The sequence below is a fragment of the Tachypleus tridentatus genome, chromosome 5 (assembly GCF_004210375.1).
Source record: "Tachypleus tridentatus isolate NWPU-2018 chromosome 5, ASM421037v1, whole genome shotgun sequence".
Taxonomy (NCBI): domain Eukaryota; kingdom Metazoa; phylum Arthropoda; class Merostomata; order Xiphosura; family Limulidae; genus Tachypleus; species Tachypleus tridentatus.
Genome location: NC_134829.1, coordinates 40,572,717 through 40,593,464, shown reverse-complemented (window position 1 = coordinate 40,593,464; position 20,748 = coordinate 40,572,717). Strand labels below are relative to the sequence as shown.

Genomic DNA, 20,748 nt, shown 5'->3' with positions numbered 1-20,748 from the left:
GGCTAATGTGTTGTTTCAGCAGGTCAATGCTTCCTGCCACAAAACATGTGATATCCATATTCTTTATCAAAGTGAATGGCACATATGTATTTTTCAGACAGTCATTCGCATTTAAAAAAAAACATTTAAATAAAAACTAATTCCTTCTGTATTTTATGGCAAAGGTACAAAAGTTCTATTGACCACCATCTCTAGTTTCAATCTAATGACCAGTGGGATGGTAGCCAATCAGCAGCATCTTATTGCCCATGCTAAATAATTAACTATCACTCTTACAATATACACACACCTTAACATGCAGGGGATATTTTGTGCTATGATACAGATTCAAGCCCAGTTTGTTCTGAAATCCAGAACTCTACCATAAAGCCAACCCATACCCCAGACTGTCTATACCTTTTTTTAATAACAACATTAGTGGTACATTATTAAATGTACATGTCATTATTAAAACAAGTTTTACAATCCATTATTGCAATAATAATTTAATTATTTATAATATATATTTAATTATATTCTGTAAGTTTTGTAGAAAATAAGAATTAGATATATAATATATTCCATTTTGATAGGTTGGTAAATAAGATTAATATTCAGAATCTTTGAAAAAATAAACATTTAAATATGTTTAGTACTTAACCCATCCACTTCTATATTAATTCATAATTCAAATATAACACACAATCAGAAAATTGCTGAAAAATTCAACATACTTTTATTTTGCATGTTCTCCACCTCTGGTATACTTGTGGTCTGATATAAAACCTAGTTATACACGTTCACTGCAAATCCCACTTCAAAAACATGCTTATATTTTCGCATCTTCATCATGAATGCACACTTGATTCTTATAAAAATCAATATTGTATCTTACATCTGTATATTAGTATCTTATATATGCTTTTTTGGGACATTGGCAACAATAGGCTTGGGTCGAGTTTTGAATAAGATCTTCTTTCGAACAACTGCATGCACTTCATAATAAGTGGAATAAGCATGTTTATCATCTAAGTTTTCAATACAAGCAGACACTTCTGAAGTTCCTTCATGCAAGTGCTCAGGAGAGTTCTGTGACTTCAACACATTTGCTTCATGACAGTGTTCTGTAGAATAATTCTTCTTACGTAGCACAATGAAAGGTTTATCCATGTCTACGATTTTTCCAAACAACATGTGGTGTCCAATAAGTAAAATAGCACCCTACAGCAGAAAGGACAAAAAAACCTCAGCTACAACACAAATGAAAAGGATGTACATTAAACATTTTGTTTGTGATTGATTTTTGTTTAATCAAGTCATATGTACTACTTGATACTTTATGAAACGACAGCTAAAAGCATAATGAAAAGTACTGTATTAAAAAAGCCAAAATTAATTTGCAAATTGTAAGTGCAACAAGCCAGCCTATGAAACACACACACACGTATACATCCAGTTTTTTATTTTTTTAAAATGTTATAACAATCAATTTCAATAGAGATCAATATGACAATTAAGATAAGAATTATTTATTTATAAGACTTAAAATGTTTCAGGTTTCACTTATCCCATCATCAAAGTTCTGAAAACCAGCAGTGCTGAAATATATTAATACAAATTATTTAAAATCAAAACAATATTGGAGAACACAAGCAAAACAAATTAACAGTAGAATAACCACATGAAATAAATTAGAGATTACCATCAAAACATTAACAATAAAATATTGCAGGAAATATGTTTTTAGCTACCATAACACAAACTGGTGATCAAACACTAATACATTGTTTTCAGATGTCTCTAATGCTGAAAGAAGTGCATTCCATATGTGACTTATAAAATGACTTTTATCCTTGTTATCATCTTGATTAGTAGGCTTTGTTTTCCCTCTAGTGTACTTAATGTCAGTAACAACAACCAGTTTATTAAATCAGAAAATATTTTAACTTATTCTTTGAGTGTTATAATATATTTTAGAAAATTAAAAATGAACAATTAAACTCACACATTCAAATACTGCTTTAGGAGTTTGGTAACCTATGACTGACTTCATTCCTTGTAGTCTATAAAGTTTTTATTTTGTTAATAAGTGTAATAAAACAAAAACTTACATTTGCCTTTTTTGTATAGTGTAAGTCTCCAACAAAGGAACCATGCAATTCTTGACCATTTTTTGATTCCAAATCTCCTTGTAATTCCACCACAGCCCAATCTGGAACACCTGATTCACTATCTTCACTAGTTGGCCTGAAAAGATAAGCTACATATTAATTTAAACCAAACAACTCAATATAATTACATCATAAGCTGATTCCACATAATGTAAAATATCAACAAAAAAGAAGGTAAATGCATGTTTTTTGACATGTTTATTATAAACATTGGTTTCTTAAAACTATTTGTCCATGGACATATAACCTTGATTTTTTATGCTTGTGAATTCAAGTTGAGGCTGTTTCTCAAGCTGCTAAATTTATTCCTAGAATCAAAAATTCTTTAACAACAAATGTACATCACAAATCTATAACAAGACTTGGGATGAGCTTCAAATAAGATTTAGTGTTTTCTGGCACAAAGCAGCTAGGCTATCTGCACCAAACGTCCAGTAAAAAGGTAAAAGTAAATTAAGTAAAAATCATAAAAGGAAATTAAGGTAAAACAGAACAAAGTTAAAAAAATAAATAAATAAATAAATAGCGTAAAACCAATGTTTACATCTAGTCTACAACGTCAAGAGAAAAACTACAGAAATTCAAGTTGTAAAGGACTTTCTCTAGCGTGACTGTAATAATCACAACTCGCCAGGAAGACTAACAGGTAAGTACAACAACCACTGTCAGTCACCTGAAGTTGGCCTTTCCAGTCCTGGTTTCGAGTTACTTAATGTTACGGTCAGTTTCTAATTTCAAATTGAACTAGATGAACTGTGATTTTTAAAAGGGAGCTACATTAAAAATGTGTAAAGTATAAATTAGAAAAGTTAAATGGCATTAAAAAGATTAATAGCCTTTAAAAACTAAAAACATTACCAAGGTGGACAGTATCACCATCACCAATAACATTGTCTAACATTATGGACAAACCTTGGGACAGAACATGCTTAAAATGGTGCCATCGTCGTGAATCATAACGATAACAGTAAAGTAAAATGTGGCTTATTGTGACCTGAGTGTTACACAAAATACACACTGGTGCATCAGTTCCAGATAAAAGAAAACGATGAGTTAAAAAATTAACCAACGTGTAGTCCAGTTAGAACAACTTCCTCTTTCTCATCCTCACGGTAACACGACGGCCAAATTCCAATATAAGGTTTTATTTAGATAAGCTTGTTTTCGCGTTGCTCACTCCAAGTTGACTGCCAGTTGGCATGGGGCCGACCCTTGAATACAGGACTATAGTCCATGTATGGGACAGGCATAGCAGCGATAGTGCCAGAGCAGATAGATTTAGATGCCGTGCCGGCGAGCTCGTTCCCGCGAATACCAACGTGGCCCGGTATCCAGAAAAATGGGATAGAAGTAGATATTAAAGAGAAATGGGCCAGTCGGTTGTGAATATCGGCGAGAACAGGATGTAAACTAACGTAAAGCAATTCCACGGTCAGTAGAGAGCTTAGTGAGTCAGTATAAATCATGCAGTTCGAGTACTGCTTAGCTTCAAAGTGATCCAGGACAAGAGAAATGGCATACAGTTCAGCAGTGAACACAGAAGCTGTAGAGAGGATTCTGCACACAACCACTGAACCACAACAAACCATGGCAGAGCCCACGCATCACCTGATTTTAAGCCATCTGTATAAATAGGAATGGAAGGATGGATCAAAAGATGTTCAGCATATAGCAGACAGTATTTCCAATCAGGAGTGTCCACTTTTCTCAGATAACTTAAAGACAGGTCACAACTGGGGACTGTAAGATGCCATAGTGGGATGGGCCGACCAGTGGATACAGCAATATTATCCAAGAACAGACCCAATTCATTGAACTGTGCCTGCATACAAAGGCCAAAAGGAGCAATGGCAGACCATCTGGTCTGAAAAAGAATGGCACACCGGGGAAGGAAAACACAACCCCAGGTGGGATGCTTTGGTAAGGAACAAAGTTTCAAAGCATATTGTAAAGACAGTTGCAACTGGTGGAGGTGCAAAAAAGGTTCATGAGACTCTATGTATAAGCTCTGAACTGGGGAAGTGCAGAAATCCCCAGTGCAGGGCCAAAGTGCTTGATGATGAATAAGGTCCAGCATCTTTAAGGTCAAGGGTCTGGCAGAACCATATACCAGTGATCCATAGTCGAGTTTCGATTGAATAAGAGCACAATATATCTTTAGCATAGAACGTCGACCCGCTCCCCAAGTGGTGGTAGAGAGGACACGGAGGGTATTCAATGCTCTTGTACATGTGACCCATAGCTGTGTGATGTGTGGTATAAAGGTTAGCTTACAGTCAAAGATAAACCCCAAGAACTTTATCTCAGAGACTACAGGAAGCACAACTTCACCGATGTGTAGTTCAGGTTATAGTGAATAACCCGTTGGCAGCAAAAGTGCATGCAAACGGTTTTAGAAAGAGAGAAGGTAAAGCCGTTTGCTGTGGTCCACTTCAGTAAACAATTGAGGGCATTCTGTAGCTGCCGCTCAATATACCTCATGTTCGACAACTGACATGAGATGTGAAAAATATCAACATAGAGCTCGTTTGCAACAGTGAGAGGGAGTTGTTCAGTGATGGCATTAATTTTTATACTGAAAAGTGTGACACTCAGAACACAGCCCTGAGGGACTCCAAGATCCCGTAGAAAAGAACGGGAAAGTGTTGGATCTACACAAACTCAGAAACTCCTGTCCATTAAAATATTTTTAATAGAAATGGGCAAATGGCCACGTAATGCATATATATGGAGGTTTCGTAAAATGATATACCTCCATGTTGTATGATAAACCTTCTCAATGTCAAAGAATACTGATACAAGATGTTGTCATTTCAGAAAGGCTTCTCTGATTGACATTTCAAGTTGAATCAGGTGGTCCATGGTAAAGCACTGTTATCAGAACCCACACTGGGTGGGTGAGAGGAGGTTGTTTAATTTGAGGAACCAAACAAGATGAGCATTAACCATCCTCTCTAAGGTCTTACAGAGACAGCTCATCAAAGCAATTGGACAGTAGTTTGAAGGAATCTTGGGATCCTCCCAAACTTGGAGAAAGGCAGGACAATATCCTGGTGCCAGACATCAGGAAAAACATTTTCCTGCCAAATCCAACCAGAAGGTTAGCAAGAGATGCAGGAAATAGATGGTGCAACATTTCATAGTGTACATCATCAGGTCCAACAGATCTACCACCAGACAGATGAAAGGCCAGTTTGAGTTCCACCAGTGTAAAGGAACGATTATAGTCATAGAAACAATCAGCTCGAAAGGAAAGAGGTGATTGCTCTGCCCGAGTCTTGATTGCTAAAAAGGTGGAAGAAGAGGCAGAAGTGCAAGGTATCCAGTAAAAGCTTTCACCTGGAGTATCGGCAATGCTTTGGGTATCAGTTACTTCCTGGCCATCAGAGAGCAAGATCAAGATGGGGTCAGAGTGATATTTCCCAATGACCTTTCGAATCTTGTCCCAAATGACTTTGGAACTGGTGGTAGAGGATATGCTGGTTGTGAACTTAATCCAAGATTCCTTCTGGCTTTGACGTCTTACCCATCGAGCATGTGCATGGGCCCACTGGAAAATTATGTGGTTCGAGGGTGTGGGATATCTACAGAAAGCATCCCATGCTCATTTTTTAACCTTCCGTTCCATGTGGCAGGCAGGATTCCACCATGGATGTGGATATTATGGAAAACATGTTGAGGTTTTAGGAATACACTGAGCAGCTGCTTGTATAATACAGTCAGTTACTGCTGCCACAAAGTTGTCTATTGATGGCTTACAGACAATGGAAGGATCAAGTTCTGTGAGATCAGTGAAAGAGGGCCAGTTTGCCTGATCCAGCTTCCACTGGGGCACACGGGTTGGGTGGCATCGACAACGGCCAGTCTCTCTCAAGATTATAGGAAAATAATCACTGCCTCATGGGTTATTGTCAACCCTCCATGATAAATGAGAAAATAATGAAGGGGAGCAAATTGAGAGATCAAAAGCAGTAAAGAACTGACTAGTTACATGAAAATAAGTAGAGAACCAGTATTAAAAAGAGAATGGTTGTGATGAAAGAGTATACACTCTACAGAGAGACCTCTCCTATCAATATCGGCACTTCCCCAGAGGGAATGATGTCCATTAAAGTACCCCAGGATGAAAAAGGAAGACAGCAACTGTTCAATGAGAACATCAAAGTCTGATTGATCATATGTCTCTCCAGGTGACAGGTAGAGAGAACAAACAGTGATGGTATGACCCAAGGAAACATGATTGGCTGTGGCCTCCAAGGGTGTGTTGAGTGGCAAAGACAGAGTGGGCACATGCTGATCAAAAAATAGTGCCACCCCTCCATGCACTTATCCATCACATAACCTATCATTTTTGTATTAAGAAAATTGCCAAAAGGTGACTGTATCGGCAGGTTTCAGAAATATTTCCTATAAGGAGAGACATACAGGATGGTAGGAAGCAATCAGTATTTTGATGTCATCCAGATTAGAATGTAAACCTCAACAGTTCCATAGTATCAGTGTGGCCATTTTTATTTATGTGTAGGCAAACTGGGCAGAGAACCCTTCTGTTTATGACAACATCTTTTTTCCTTACTTTCCTTATTCGAGGGAGGTATATCGATCTCCATGGATCCTGCCCTGGGTCAATTGAGTAGTTTTTTGTTGTTCGAAGGGGATTCCAGAGACTGAGGACATGAACAAATGATTGTTTTGCATCTTGGGGTGAGAGAGGAAGATGGATCCGAGGAAAAGCCTGTACGTGGAACCAAAGGATCTGGATCTGGGGGTTTGATGGAATGTATAACAGAGTCAGAGATAGGTGTCGAAGTTGATTCATCAACTTTTTCAACCATGGAGGTCAAAAGACTTTTCATTTGTTCGGAAAATGATTCTTTAGGAGGCACAGAGAGATCCTGTCTGCACTCCCACAGTAGCTGTGGAACAAAGTGCAGCAGCATACGTCCAAGATGAGGTGGTGAACAGCAATTTTCAAGCTTCAGGATAGGTAATGTTATGAATCGTTTTCAAATGCTGTACCTCTTTTTCTTCCAACCATTTAGGGCAAGAATAAAAGTTGGACAGGTGAGAGCCATTGCAATTGATGCAATGAGGGTCCATTTCACACTCATGGGCATGACGGTCCTTTCCACTGCAACGAGCACACGTCAAGAAACCACAACACGACTTCTTCGAGTGAACAAACCGTTAACACTGGAAACATCAGAGTGGGTTTGGAAATAACGGACGTACTCTGCAATTGAGACAACCTGCCTTAATGGTGACAGGCGGACATGGTGACGTAAATGTCAGAATGAGGACATTGGTCAGCACCATAATTCCACCTTTGCAAGTGGAGATATGCCTCACTGCAGAAACTCCTTGGGTGGAGAAACCAGCAAGAATCTCCGACTATGGGATGTTCTTCAAATCCCTCTCAACAATAATTCATCGTCATGAATTCAAAGTAGCATGATGTGTAACCTCTATAGGTATATCCCCAATTGCTTTGAATGCGACAGAAGTTCACTGTGTTGAGATGTGGATGTTTCCACCAATATCACCAGATCAAAGCTTTTTTACTGACTTTGGAGAGCCAGCAAGTCCCTCTAGTCCCTAGTGAATGGAAAAGGGAGACATTTGCCCTAAAGGTTTGTCTGAAAGTAAGTGCAATATAAGAAAATGAGGTGCAACAAGTAGTACGGATGGTGAGGATTGCTGCTCAGAATCTTCAAGACATGGTTGATTACCTATGGACTGTTTTTTCACTATTTTATGAAGATTTTTAATTGGAGTATCCACAACAAAGAAAGGAAAATTTCGGTGCCCACTGACCCCACCCACCACAGAGCTCTATGGGGGACATACTACAATGTCAAACAAGGACACTGCAACAATGCCAGTGTTTTGTGAGCACTATACCCAAACACCAGCATCAGATATAATGTCCACAAAAACATCCAACACTGGTACTTGGTTGACCCTAGCCCGAATGGACCAGCCGATTAACCCAAGGGGGACCATCCCAAGGCCATCCATCTACAGGAATTTAAGACAAAAGTGGTGTGTTAGGGTTGGACCCCTCAACCACCAGGATCCTCTCCTCCCCTTCACAGGTTGCCACACACAGCAAACATGTGGGTGGATGTTTAGATCCCAGAGGAGGTAAACTGAAAGAACAGAACCTTCCCTGGGAGATCCCCTCACCTTGTACAGAAATCCACACTGAAGGGTTGAAATAAGATTCTTTCAAAACCTGTATGCACTTCATGATCAGTAAAATAACTGTGCTCCAAATATTATCATTTACTGCTGAAGATTCATTCTTGTATGACAATGAGATTACTTTATGATCCAAATATACAATAGGAATAATTTCACAGTTATGTGAAGTCCATTACCACTCTTGAAACACATGTTAAGACAAAAAATATTTAATAATTGCTGCACCAGTTTACATGTATACCACATATTAACCTTTCACACATCAACACTATAACATACTAGAAATTATTTTCACTCACACTCCTCTCTAGTGTTGCACAGTTTGTGGTATTTGAAGAATAATTAACTGATGGCCCTATTAATTAACAAGTGAGGTTGTTATTTACACTATGCTACACAGAAAAAGAACAATATATGTTGGTTGCTGGTAGCTTGTTGCCTCTCTCCTTGTGAGTAGTTCAAAATTAGTGACAGCAAATGATAGTTTTAGAGGCTTTGTTATCAGAAAAAGATAAGGCAAACAGGTTAAAGGGAATCAAACCCTTGACCCTTGAATCACAAGCTATCCCTTCCAAAACACCCAAAGCTTAACAAATTTGAAGAGAAAAATAACAACTTGTAAGTCTAAAATTGAGCACAGCACAGATAGCCTATTATGTAGCTTTGTACTAAGGTACTTATAGTCCACTGATGTTTGTATTACTAGTTTTGGACTCTAGAACAAACTAAGTATCTCAAACTGATGAACTTAAAACTAACACAAAACAGCCCACTTCCAATTAATTATGCAAGTTATTTCTTTAGTATGCACATATTAATGGCTCAGATTAAAATAACCTAAAAACACAATATACTGAAAACTAATAACACCATCCAATCAAATTATGCATCATTTTAAAGATTAAGAGAGAAAAATTATGAACACAAATATCAGACTATAACAGAATAAAAACCAAAACTGTATTTATTTTGAACACTACAAATCAATCCTCCAGTTACAGACATCTTAGAGTTAGGGAGTAACTTCATACAATCCATTTTTCAGTTTATTCCTTGTTGTAATATCAAAGCTATTTGTGTAAAAGTTTGACAGAAATCTATAAAATTTTGACAAAATTATAAGTGTTTTTGCCCATCAGGTAGGGTAAAAGCTGAAATGGAGAAAATCACAATTAAGAATGAAGGTCATAATTACTTCCAGGTTTCATTATCCTCTACATGGAACTTTATACCCATACCAGCCATTTTTACATATATACTAACTTGTCAATGTTCTGACTCCTATGAAACCTTAATTTTCTTCTAACAATCTTATCTGCCTTTAAAATGTTTTCAGCATAGAATGAAAATTCAGCCACTGTTTGTGTCAAAAAAATTGAGAAAATTACTACCAGAGGTTACAACTTGACATGAATTACATTGCTAGGTTGGTTACTATTGCAAGATTTTAATTTTCAGTTCAAGATTACGATACAATTTTTGAGGGGTGTGTAGGGGTGTTCTGACAAAATTTGTTGCAGAAACTGAAGGCATACATTTTAAAGAAGCAAATACCTATTTTTCAAAAGAAGGTGAAAAATATGATGCAAATGGACTAGAAATACCTTAACAGCAAACGAACATAACAGCAACATTTTGATTACTTAAACAGAGTAATAGAAAATTGTAATTAAAAAGGATAATTTTTGATTAGCTAATTATTTTTGTGAGAATCAATGTTTCAATTTTAATTAATTGACTCTTAATCAAAAACAGAATTGGAAACACTAACTTTGGTTAGTCTAGTTTACATGGCATGTAATCACTACTCACAAGTAACTAATTAATAAATTTAAGTTGTCCAGTTCTTATCTTTTTCAAAAGAAATTTTAATTCTACACATAAATCATTAGTCACACTATCTAATTACAATATGGACTTTCCAGAAAACATTATAAAGAATGAAGTAATTCTTCATGAGAAAAAGCCTGCATAAAGCTTTCCAGCTTAAACTGCTATTCCTGTCCATGACTTATTCTGTATCTGTGTAGTTTTCTAATACTCTTAATTATATTGTTAAGGAAACCTAAAAAAAGGGGAGAACAGTTAGAAGTACCAAAGTGTTAATACTTTGATAGAACCATTTTGTGCAATTTTGCCACCACTTACAACTGAAACATTTATTGATATTAGACTCATTCGTATCAAAGAAGATTATAGCTATAATACAAACAGAGATTAATATTAAGATTTTAAACCCTTTTGCTTTTTTAAAAGGCATTAATTGTACAGCCAAAACATCTGATCAAGTCAATATCATTTGACTATACACAGCAACTGGGTGTATGTGAGAATATATATATAAAGACCAGAGCCACATTACCAGTGGTATTTTTTAATTGAAAATTAATAACGTTTACCAATTACATTAAAGTTTTGTACATTTATAGCCATACTGAGAATGCTGAGATGCTACAGAATTACTTGGATTAACCAACATCTTGTACACAACTTCATTATTTGGCAAATGACTACTAGTCATATGCGGTAAATGCAAGGTTATAACAATTTGGATCACAAGTTTAATAAAATGATTAGTTTAGTTGGTTATTTGATGTTTATTGGTACAGAGTAACTAGGCTATCTGTGCCATACAACTGGTAAAAAATTACAAGTAAAATTGGTGAAACACATAAAAAGGAATAATTTTAAAACAAAGTCCAATATTTGGATGAGAACTTTGAGTTAAAAAGGCCAATGACCCTTAAAAATAAAAACAAGTGAGGTGGACAGTGTCACCATCACCAGTGGCATCGTCCGTCAAAATTATGTCTAAAATGGTGCTGTCGCTCATGGCTGTAATGACTGCATGATTGTAAAAAGTGGGCTATTGTGACTTGAGTGTCACACAGACCACACACTGGTACATCAGTTCCAGATAAAAGAAAATGATGAATTAAAAAACTGTGACCAATGGGTACCTTAGCTAGGACAACTTCCTCCTTCCAAAGTCCAATAGAAGATTTAACCTGGAAAAGCTTATGGCATTGCTTACTCCAAGTCAAATGCAAAATGGCATGCAACCAAGCTTTGAACACAGGACTGTAGCCCATGTATAGGACAGGCACAGTCATGATAGCACCAGAACAAATGGATTTAGCTGCAGTGTAAGTGAGCTCATTCCCATGAATACCAACCTGCCCCAGTATCCAGAGAAATGAGCCAGTTTTATATATTGATGAGATCTAATGTGAAACAACTCCAGGGCCAGTAGAGAGCTAAGTGAATTGGTGTAAATAGTACAGTTCATGTACTGCATAACTTTTTTGTGATCCATGGCAAAAATATGGCATACAGTTATGCAGTGAACTATGAAACTATAGAAGAGATCTAATGTGCAACCACCAAACCACAACAAACTATGACAGAGCCCAAAGAGTCACCTGATTTTGAACCATCTGTATAAATGAGAATGGAAGGATGGTTTCAAAGCTGTTTGGCAAGTAGAAGATGGTACTTCCAATTGGGAGTATCTGCCTAATTTAGATGACTCAAAGCAAAGTCACGTTTGGGGATGGTAATAATTCATGGTGGGATGGGCCAACCAGAGGATACAGCAACATCATCCAATGATAGACCCAATTCAGACAACTGCGTCTGGGTACAAAGGCCAAAAAGGGGAATGGCAGACTATCTATTCTGAAAAAGCATGACCCACTAAGGAAGAAAAACACAACCCCAGGTGAGATACTGTGATGATGAACAAGATTTTGCCACATACAGTAAAGATAGTTGCAAACAGAAGAGGTACAGTGGAGGTTCATGAAACTCAGAGTACAAAGTCTGGACTGAAGAAGTGTGGAAGGCCACGTGCAGAACCAAAGCCCTTGATGTTGAACAGGGTCCAACATTTTTAAAGACAAGGTCCTGACAGACCCATAGTCCAGAATGAGGGGATGACAGATATTTAGCATAAAACATCAATCTGCTCATCAAGATGTGAAAGAGAGGACCTGTAGAATGTTTAGTGCCCTTGTACACTTGCCACATAGCTGCTTTATGTGTGGAAGAAAGGTAAGATTACAGTCAAAGATAAGCCTCAAGAACTTTGCCTCAGGGCCCACGAGAAGCACAACTTCTCTTAGACAATATGGGATTGAGGTTAATATCCTGTTGGCAGCAAAAGTGCATGCAAACAATTTTAGAGTGAGAAGAGGTAAAACCATTTGCTGTGGTACACTTCAGTAAATGATTGAGGGCAATCTGTAGCCGCTGCTCAATGAACCTCATGTTTGATGACTGATACAAAATGTGGAAGTAACTGACATAGAGACTTCCTGAACTGTATGGGGGAGTTGTCCATTGATTACATTAATCTTTTTAATGAAAAGTGTGACACTCAAGACACAGCTCTGAGGGACATGAAGTTCCTGTGGGAAAGAATGTTAAAGTGTTGAAGCCACTCAGACTTTGAATCATCAGTCCATTAAGAATGTTTATTAAAAATGGGCAAATAGCCACACAACCCATTTAAGTAAAAGTCTCACAGGAGGCCATACTTCCACGTAGTATCATAAGCTTTCTGAAAGTAAAAAAATACATAAACAAGATATTGACATTTGGAAAAGACTTCCCTGATTGGCATTTCAAGTTGAATGAGGTAGATACACGGTGAAGCGTTATCATTGGAACTCACAATTGGTGGGCAAAAAGGTTGTTTGATTTGAGGAACCAAACAAGACAAGCATTAACCATCTCTAAGACCTTACAGAGACAGCTCATCAAAGTAATCAAATTGTAGTTTGAAGGAATCTTGGGATCCTTCCTAGGTTTAGAAAAAGGGAGGAAAATAGCATAGTGCCAAGCATCAGGAAAAGCATTCTCCTACATGATCCAGTTAAAAACAATCAAAAGAATAGCAAGAGAGGCAGGATAGACATAGTGCAGCATCTCATAGTGAATATTATCAGATCCAACTGGTGAAGAGCAAGCTTGAGTTCCACCAGTTTAAAGGGGCAATTATACTTCTAGAGACAATCAGCCCAAAAGGAAAGGGGTGATCACTCTGCCTGATTCTGATGGCTATGAAGATGGGGGATGAGGCAGAAACACTAGATGCACAAGAAAAGTTTTCAATGAGAATATCAGTGATACTCTGGGCATCAGCAACTTTCTGGCCATTGAAGAGCAAGATTGAAATGGGAGCAAAAGTATGCTGCCCTTTGACCTCCCGAATCTTGTCCCATATGACTTTGAAACTGGTAGTAGAAGAAATGCTAGCTGTAACTTAATCCAAGATTTCTTCTGGCTCTGATGATTTACCTGCTGAGCATGTGCATGGGCCCAATGGAAAGGGCATATTGAGTGCAAAGACAGGGTGGGCACATGCACAATGCCACTCCTCCATGCATGCATCCATCCATCATCATAACATGTCATTTCTATACAGATAAAATTGCCAAAAGGTGACTGTATTGGCAGGTTTCAGAAATATTTACTGTAAGAAAAGGCACACAGAATGATAAGAATCTATCAGTGCTTTAATGTCATCCAAATTAAAATGGAAACCTCAACTACTCTACTGTATTAAAGTGGCTATTTTTACTTTATTAGAAAAACTAGTGATCTTCATGGATACTGCCCGGGTCAAATGGACAGGTCTCTGTAGGTAGCTAAAGATTCCAGTGACTGAGGGCATGAATCAAATAATTGTTCTGCATCTGTGGACAGAAGAAAAAGATGGGCTTGAGGAAATGCCAGAAGCTGAAGTCAAAGGAAGTGGATCCAGGGAGCCATTGGAAGCAATGGTGGGGATAGAGATAGGAATTGACACTAACTTGTCAACCATCTTAACAATGGAGGGCAAAAGTTTATTCATGTGGTTTAAAAAAACTATGTCAGTGACATGGAGATATCCATCTGCACTCCCACTGTAACTGTGGAACAGAGTGCAGCAGCATACAATCAAGATGTAGTAGTAGACAGCAACTTTTGAGCCATGGGGTAAGAAATGTTGTGAACCATTTTCAAAAAAATGTGCCTCTTTTTTCTCCACATAACTTAGGCAAGAACAAAAGTAAGATGAGTAAGAGCCACTACAATTAGCAAAATGAAGGTCCATTTCGCACTCGTATGCATCATGATCCTTGCCACTGCAACAAGCACACACCAAGGAACCACAACATAATGTCTTTAAGTGACTGAATCGCTGACACTGGAAACATCTGAGAGTTCAAAATATATGGCTGCACCTTGCAGTTGAGATAATCCACTTTGATGGTGGCAGGTGGATATGGTAACGTAAACATCAAAATTAGGACATTAGTCAATATCATAATTCCATCTTTGAGAATAGAGATGCACCTCACTGCAAAAACTCTCAACAATAACTATTTGTGACTAATTTAAAGCAGCATGGGAAGTAACCTCAATGGGTATATCCTCAATTGGTTTCAAATGCAAGGAGTTCATTCTGTTTTGGAGTAGATGTTTCCACCAAGATGTCTCTAGAACGTAGATTTTTGACTGATTTAGGAGAACCAGCAATGAAAAAAAAGGAAGAAATTTGCCCTAAAGGTTTGTCTGATAAAAAATATAATATCAGAAAATGAGGTAAAGGTGTTGAAGATTGCTGTTCAGAATCTTCAGGATGTGGTTATTTACTTATGGTATGTTTTTATTTTATTTTGAGTTGGGGAACCATAATGAAGAAATAATATTTCAGGGTCCACTGATCCTATCCACCATGGGGCCATACAAGGGGACACACGTCAATGCTAAGCAAGGACATTGCAGCAATGTCATGAGCACTATACCCAAACACCAGCATCAGACACAATGTCCACAACACACATTGATAGCATCCAACAATGATACTTGGTTGACCCTAGCCCAAGTGGACCAGCTGATTGCCATGGAGGAGCCACCAGTCCACAGGAATTCAAGGCCAAAATAATGTGTTTGGGTGGGACTCCTTAATCACCAGGATCTCCTCCCCCCTTCACAGGTCACCACACACAGAATCACGTGGGTGGATGTTTAGATCCCAGAGAAGGTAATCTGAAAGTACAGAACCTTCTCTGAGAGGTCTCCTTGCCACATACAGGAATCCACACTGAGAAGAAAATGATTGGTGAAAAGGCCATAAAAGCCATCAAGACAGCAGTTGCTAGTAGCAAAGTTAACATAATATTAAGTTTCAATCATGACATTAGAAAAACGTGTAGATTCAAGAAGTTTTGACATAAATGAAATAAAAACCCTATAACCCAAGTGCTTTCAAATGGTTGACCTTTCTTATTCAGGGTTAATCTGAGAAACTCCCATTTTGCCCCTGAAGAAAAGTCCACCTTTCAAAAGTGCTTGGGTTATATGTTATTTTTATTTCATTCCTATTAAGTTTCATTTATAAACATACCAATTATGAGTCAATAGAAGTAATTCTCTCTCTCTCTCTCTCTCTATATATATATACATTAACTTGCAAAAAAGGTCATTAAAATGATTCTGGAGGTGAATGGGCATTTCAGAAGGAGTTTAAGATTTATTTTCTATCATGAAAAACAGAGTAATGGGTGATCTCGCTGAAATTTACAAGATCATATGGATAAAGTCCTCTGCTGTGTTCTGAAGACAACGGAATAAGAAGACACAAGTTTAAGATATGGAAGAAATGAGCTAAACTCCAGAGAATATAGTTTCATTTTTTAACCAGGTGACTAGATTATGGAATGAGCTATCTATAGCAGAAGTGAAGGCTAGCATTATACATGAAGGAAATTAATAATTTTCTTAAAATTAAAAGTTGGATTTAATTTTTTTTCTTTCATAAAGAGCAGTTGCACATGGTCAACCCTGAAGGGCAAATGGTCCTTTGTTGTTCCAAAATTATAGCCATACTGAAGATGTTGAAAGACTACAGAATGACTTGACACCCACTTTACTACTTTCAAATGACCTTTAATTACTGTAAATGCAAGGTTATAACAATTTGGATAACAAGTTTAACAGTGACTGAAGACACTCTAACACAAATGTAAAGCTTCAACAACTGTCATTATGCATTGAGATCTTGTGATTAAAATATTAGATTTAGTAAGTAATTAATAAAATGATCTTAAATAAAAGATTCAACATGATGTTAACTTCTGACTTCCAGCACTAATATTAGTAATAATAATATCTACACATCTACAGTACAGATGGGATAAATACTGTTGATCAGTTAACAAACACAAATAGAAAAACAAATACATAAAATATGCTAAGGATTCATATACGAATACACACAGTCATGAACACTTTTGTTAGGTGATAAGAATAATAATAAAAAAGTAAACAGTATGATTTCAATACTTTTAATTTATAAAACAAACTTTTAAGAATTTTTTTTTGTTGTTTTTGAATTTCACGTAAAGCTACTTGAGGGCTATCTTGGCAGTGTAAAACTAGAGGGAAGGCAGGTTGTCATCACCACTCACGGCCAACTCTTGGGCTGTTCTTTTACCAACGAATAGTGGGATTGACCGTTACATTATAATACCCCCATGGCTGAAAGGGCAAGCATGACTTTCAGCGCCTGTCCTCTGAAAGTGGGTTTTCTCAGGGCACTCCCGTTTCCCCCCACAGCAAAAACTTAAGCATTGGATTTTTAGATCCCAGCCCAGACAACTTTATTGCCAGACCCTGAGTCGGGTCGTTTGAATTGAATTCATGTTCATATTTGCTTGACTTCTTCCTTTCGGGAAGGAACCTGGCCATTTTCTCCGTTGCTGCCTTTGCCTCCGTCCAAGATAACATTTAGAGTGACATCCTCCACCCAAAAAAAAAAAAAGAGCCAAAAATTATTAAAAAATAAATAATAAAACTAAACCTAATAACAATTCACGAAAGGGGACGAAGAGGAACCACAACATTCCTGAACACCCCAGTTGGAGAGAGAACTCTTCTGATTTCTCTATCTCTAAACTAAACCCCTGCCACGTTAGTTTGCGTTTGCGGGCAAGCATGTCTGGTGCAACAGGGATTCAAACCCCCAACCCTCAGATTACTAGTCGAGTGTCTTAACCTCCTGGCCATGCCGGGCCAGCTTTTAGAATCTGAAACAAAATTTGAACAAATAATAACATTGCAATGCTTTTATTTTTCAAAATGAAATAGCTTTAACACAAAAATATATTCCTTAAGGAGACTTAAATATATTATAATTGTTTGTTGTTCTTTATAAACATCTGTCACCTAAATGTCTCGTTAGTGAGGTTAGAGATCAGGATTGAAGGTTTTGCTTCTGATGCTAAATAAATGTTCAACTGGGACAAAGAATGATGAAACACTCAGGTGGCATGTGGGTAGCATGAACAGGATAGGAAGGTTTTCTACCCTATAGAGTTGTTTTCTTCAGGGCTGTAATGAACATTGAGGAATATGTTGACCTGTGTATCCTCTGAAGATGAGGTGGCTGGTTTTTTTAAAGGCAGCAAAGAAACTAAAGAACTTGCATCTCTTTTGAAAAACCACTCAAGTTCAAATTCTGGATTCAATGCCAAATACATTTTTTGCTTATACTGAGTCAGCTGGGTATTAATATTTTTTTTTCTGTGCAGAGACATGATATTAAATTACATCTAGGCTGTATGCTGTCTGTTTCAGACCTTAGCCCATAAACACAAGGAACTACACAACTGGAGGTAATGATCTGTTTCTTCTTCAGAAGATGTCAGTATTATCACCAAATCAATCATGAAAAATAAGTTTTGATGTATCTAGATTAACAAAGTTTTCCTGGAATATCTTCAATAAAGATGTAATGATCTTAGTTTCCGAGTACCATCACTTTCATGTTATCAACCAAACTCTGGCCTGTACCTCAAACAGATCAGTTGCTTGCAGCGATTTTCAAATGTAGGAAATGATGACTGATCTTTTGGGCATTAACTTTGGCAGTGGACCAACTGTTTACATGCCATCCCTCACCACAAGGTGTAGCAAATGAGAAAAGCAGGGGTCATGTTCGGGGATAAATTCAAACAAACTGTCTGCTGATTTAGGTTCATCCAAAAGTTCATCTTCTGACTCTCAAGTTATACATGAGCTGCCACAATCTCTTGCTCTAGGAAGTGTTTTCAGTTGAAACTCAGGTAATTAGAAAGCCTTGCTCATGTTAGATTCATCATCATATGTCACATATGTCCCCCTGTTGTTAAATAGAGTTGTATTATTTATTATTAAACTGCAATGTTAATGGATGTGAAATACTTATTAAAGTGCTGACATGCTAGAATAACTGCTTGGATTTTTCAGTGAGTGTAAGGTGACCAGAAACTCCAAGACAGTTTTACATTTGTCTCCTAATCTTATTATTCATAATGACATTGGTGTTAGATACAGATTGCAGTGGAGAAATGGCTTTTTATTGGACTTCATCAAATATGCTCTCGAGCAGTGTTGTGGATAGATGCCTGCAACAGGAATGAATACACAGAGAATCCATGGCTGCCATTAGATCCTGAAAACCTTCTGACTCCACCAATAAAGCTGACGAGATGATGTGCTTCTGACAAGTGCATGTAAATTTATATTTGGTTGATCCTGTGCACATGCAGTTATTGTGAGCTGTTGCACCTGGGCAGAAATACCAGAGTCAGATGCAGACTTCTGTAGCTTTGCCTAATGACTGCATGAGAAATACTTCAGTCATTTAACATAGAATGTAATTTATAAGAATAATAAACAAAACATACTATTCAAATTATATAATAGTTTCCAATAAAAATAAGAACAACATATAATAATAAATTAGTGACATAAAGTATAGTTTATCACACATGGGAGATTCAGTTTACCTGTATTATATTGTATAATTTACATAGGATACAGTTCATATTAACAATAATAATAAAAAGGCTCACCTTCAGATGTGTCAGAAGGTTAGAAATGGAAGTTGGTTTTCCTGTGTAAAAACAGTCTACTCACAATATTTAAATCGATCAGTGAATATGAATGTTATGCCACTGCATTTGAATACAAATAATATTCCCCTACCATAGTATTTGGATACAACTTAAAAATACAAATACTCAAACAAAAGCTATATTTTAATATGAATTCTCCACTTATGGTCTACAGTACTTCCACAAAAATCAGGTGGCATGTAGAACCTGTGGTAACATAGTAGTATTACTATTAGAAACTACGAGTAATTACATACTAAATCATTACATTGTACACACAATTATACTTTTAATGGCAAGTAGATAAGCTCGCTTTGTATTTTTGCCAAACCTCCTACCCCCTCCAGAAATTAAAAGTATAGGAATAACTAATAATAATTAGTGATTAATTAACAGTAATATTGTAATGTAATATCAAAAACGATAGTAGCAGTACCATTCTTATTCCCTTACGTTAAGAGTTTATCACTTAAACCGTAACTTAGCGTAAGTTTAATTTCAATTTTCATATACTTACACTCGAATTAAAATCTGAACCATCTCCTCAATTTCACTAAGAAAACAATTAGTTGCGTATATTACTCGCACTTACAAAACAAACTGCCTAAAACTAATATTAACAAACTTCTTTTTAACAAGACGTTAATTATCAGATCATGCTCTTCATCAAATTTCCCTCCAAAAAAGCGACCTCTACCAAAACGAGTTTGAATCTAATAATCAAGCAACATCTCGTCAAAATTAGCTTGGTTGTAAAAGATGTTTATTTTATTGTTTATAAATCTTGTTTTTTATTTCCAATTTAATCAATACGCTAAACTAAAAACAAATCATACTTTGTGATGTAAGTGGATAAACAGACACTAACCTCATTTTTCATTTTTCCCCTTGTTTATGTAGTAACTTTTTCACAGTATAACCTAAATTCAACAAAAAAAAAGCATTAGAAGATATAAATCGTAATTTACCCAAAAACTTTTCACATGTAAGGAACAACGAAACTATACACCAGTGCCACTAGACCTCCGTGTACGAATATTTGTTTATATTTAATGCAATGGAACTCAGTAACAAATTCATATTGCAAAAGTTCCTTTCCTTTCCCAATAACTCATCCATAAGCTTAAATGCCGTCTATGTGTCCACTTTTTACGCCTATACTTTCCAACCAACAACAACCAAATTTATCATGTACTCTCAACCTTTCTCCCGAAAAGTGCCTTAGGGTGGTCACCTTCGTTTTAACCTCCACCCTCAAAGGCACTCTCTGGTGAGCATTCTTATGTCTGTGTTCACTTTTCACCCTATATATTTTGACCGATCTCAACCAAACCAAGCAAGTAGTTTTAGAGTCTACCATGACATAAAGGAGCTTGTTTTACGGATCTGATCCACTATGTCACTCTATGTGTTTCATGGACTGTTCTATTGATCACTGCCAAATTTCAAAGGCACTCATAGGACAC

At 36.9% G+C, this 20,748-nt stretch overlaps 1 protein-coding gene across 1 annotated transcript; it reads right to left on the bottom strand.

The window, feature by feature from the left end:
* Window positions 1–692: 692 nt before the first annotated feature.
* On the bottom strand, window positions 693–19,983 carry LOC143250993 (chromosome transmission fidelity protein 8 homolog). The gene is made up of 3 exons (XM_076502260.1): window positions 19,800–19,983; window positions 2,091–2,226; window positions 693–1,200 (listed from the first exon to the last, which is right to left on the bottom strand). Exons 1-3 carry the CDS (start codon window positions 19,820–19,822, stop codon window positions 892–894), a joined length of 468 nt encoding a protein of 155 aa, XP_076358375.1. The 5' UTR covers window positions 19,823–19,983; the 3' UTR covers window positions 693–891.
* Between the last annotated feature and the right edge of the window lie 765 nt (window positions 19,984–20,748).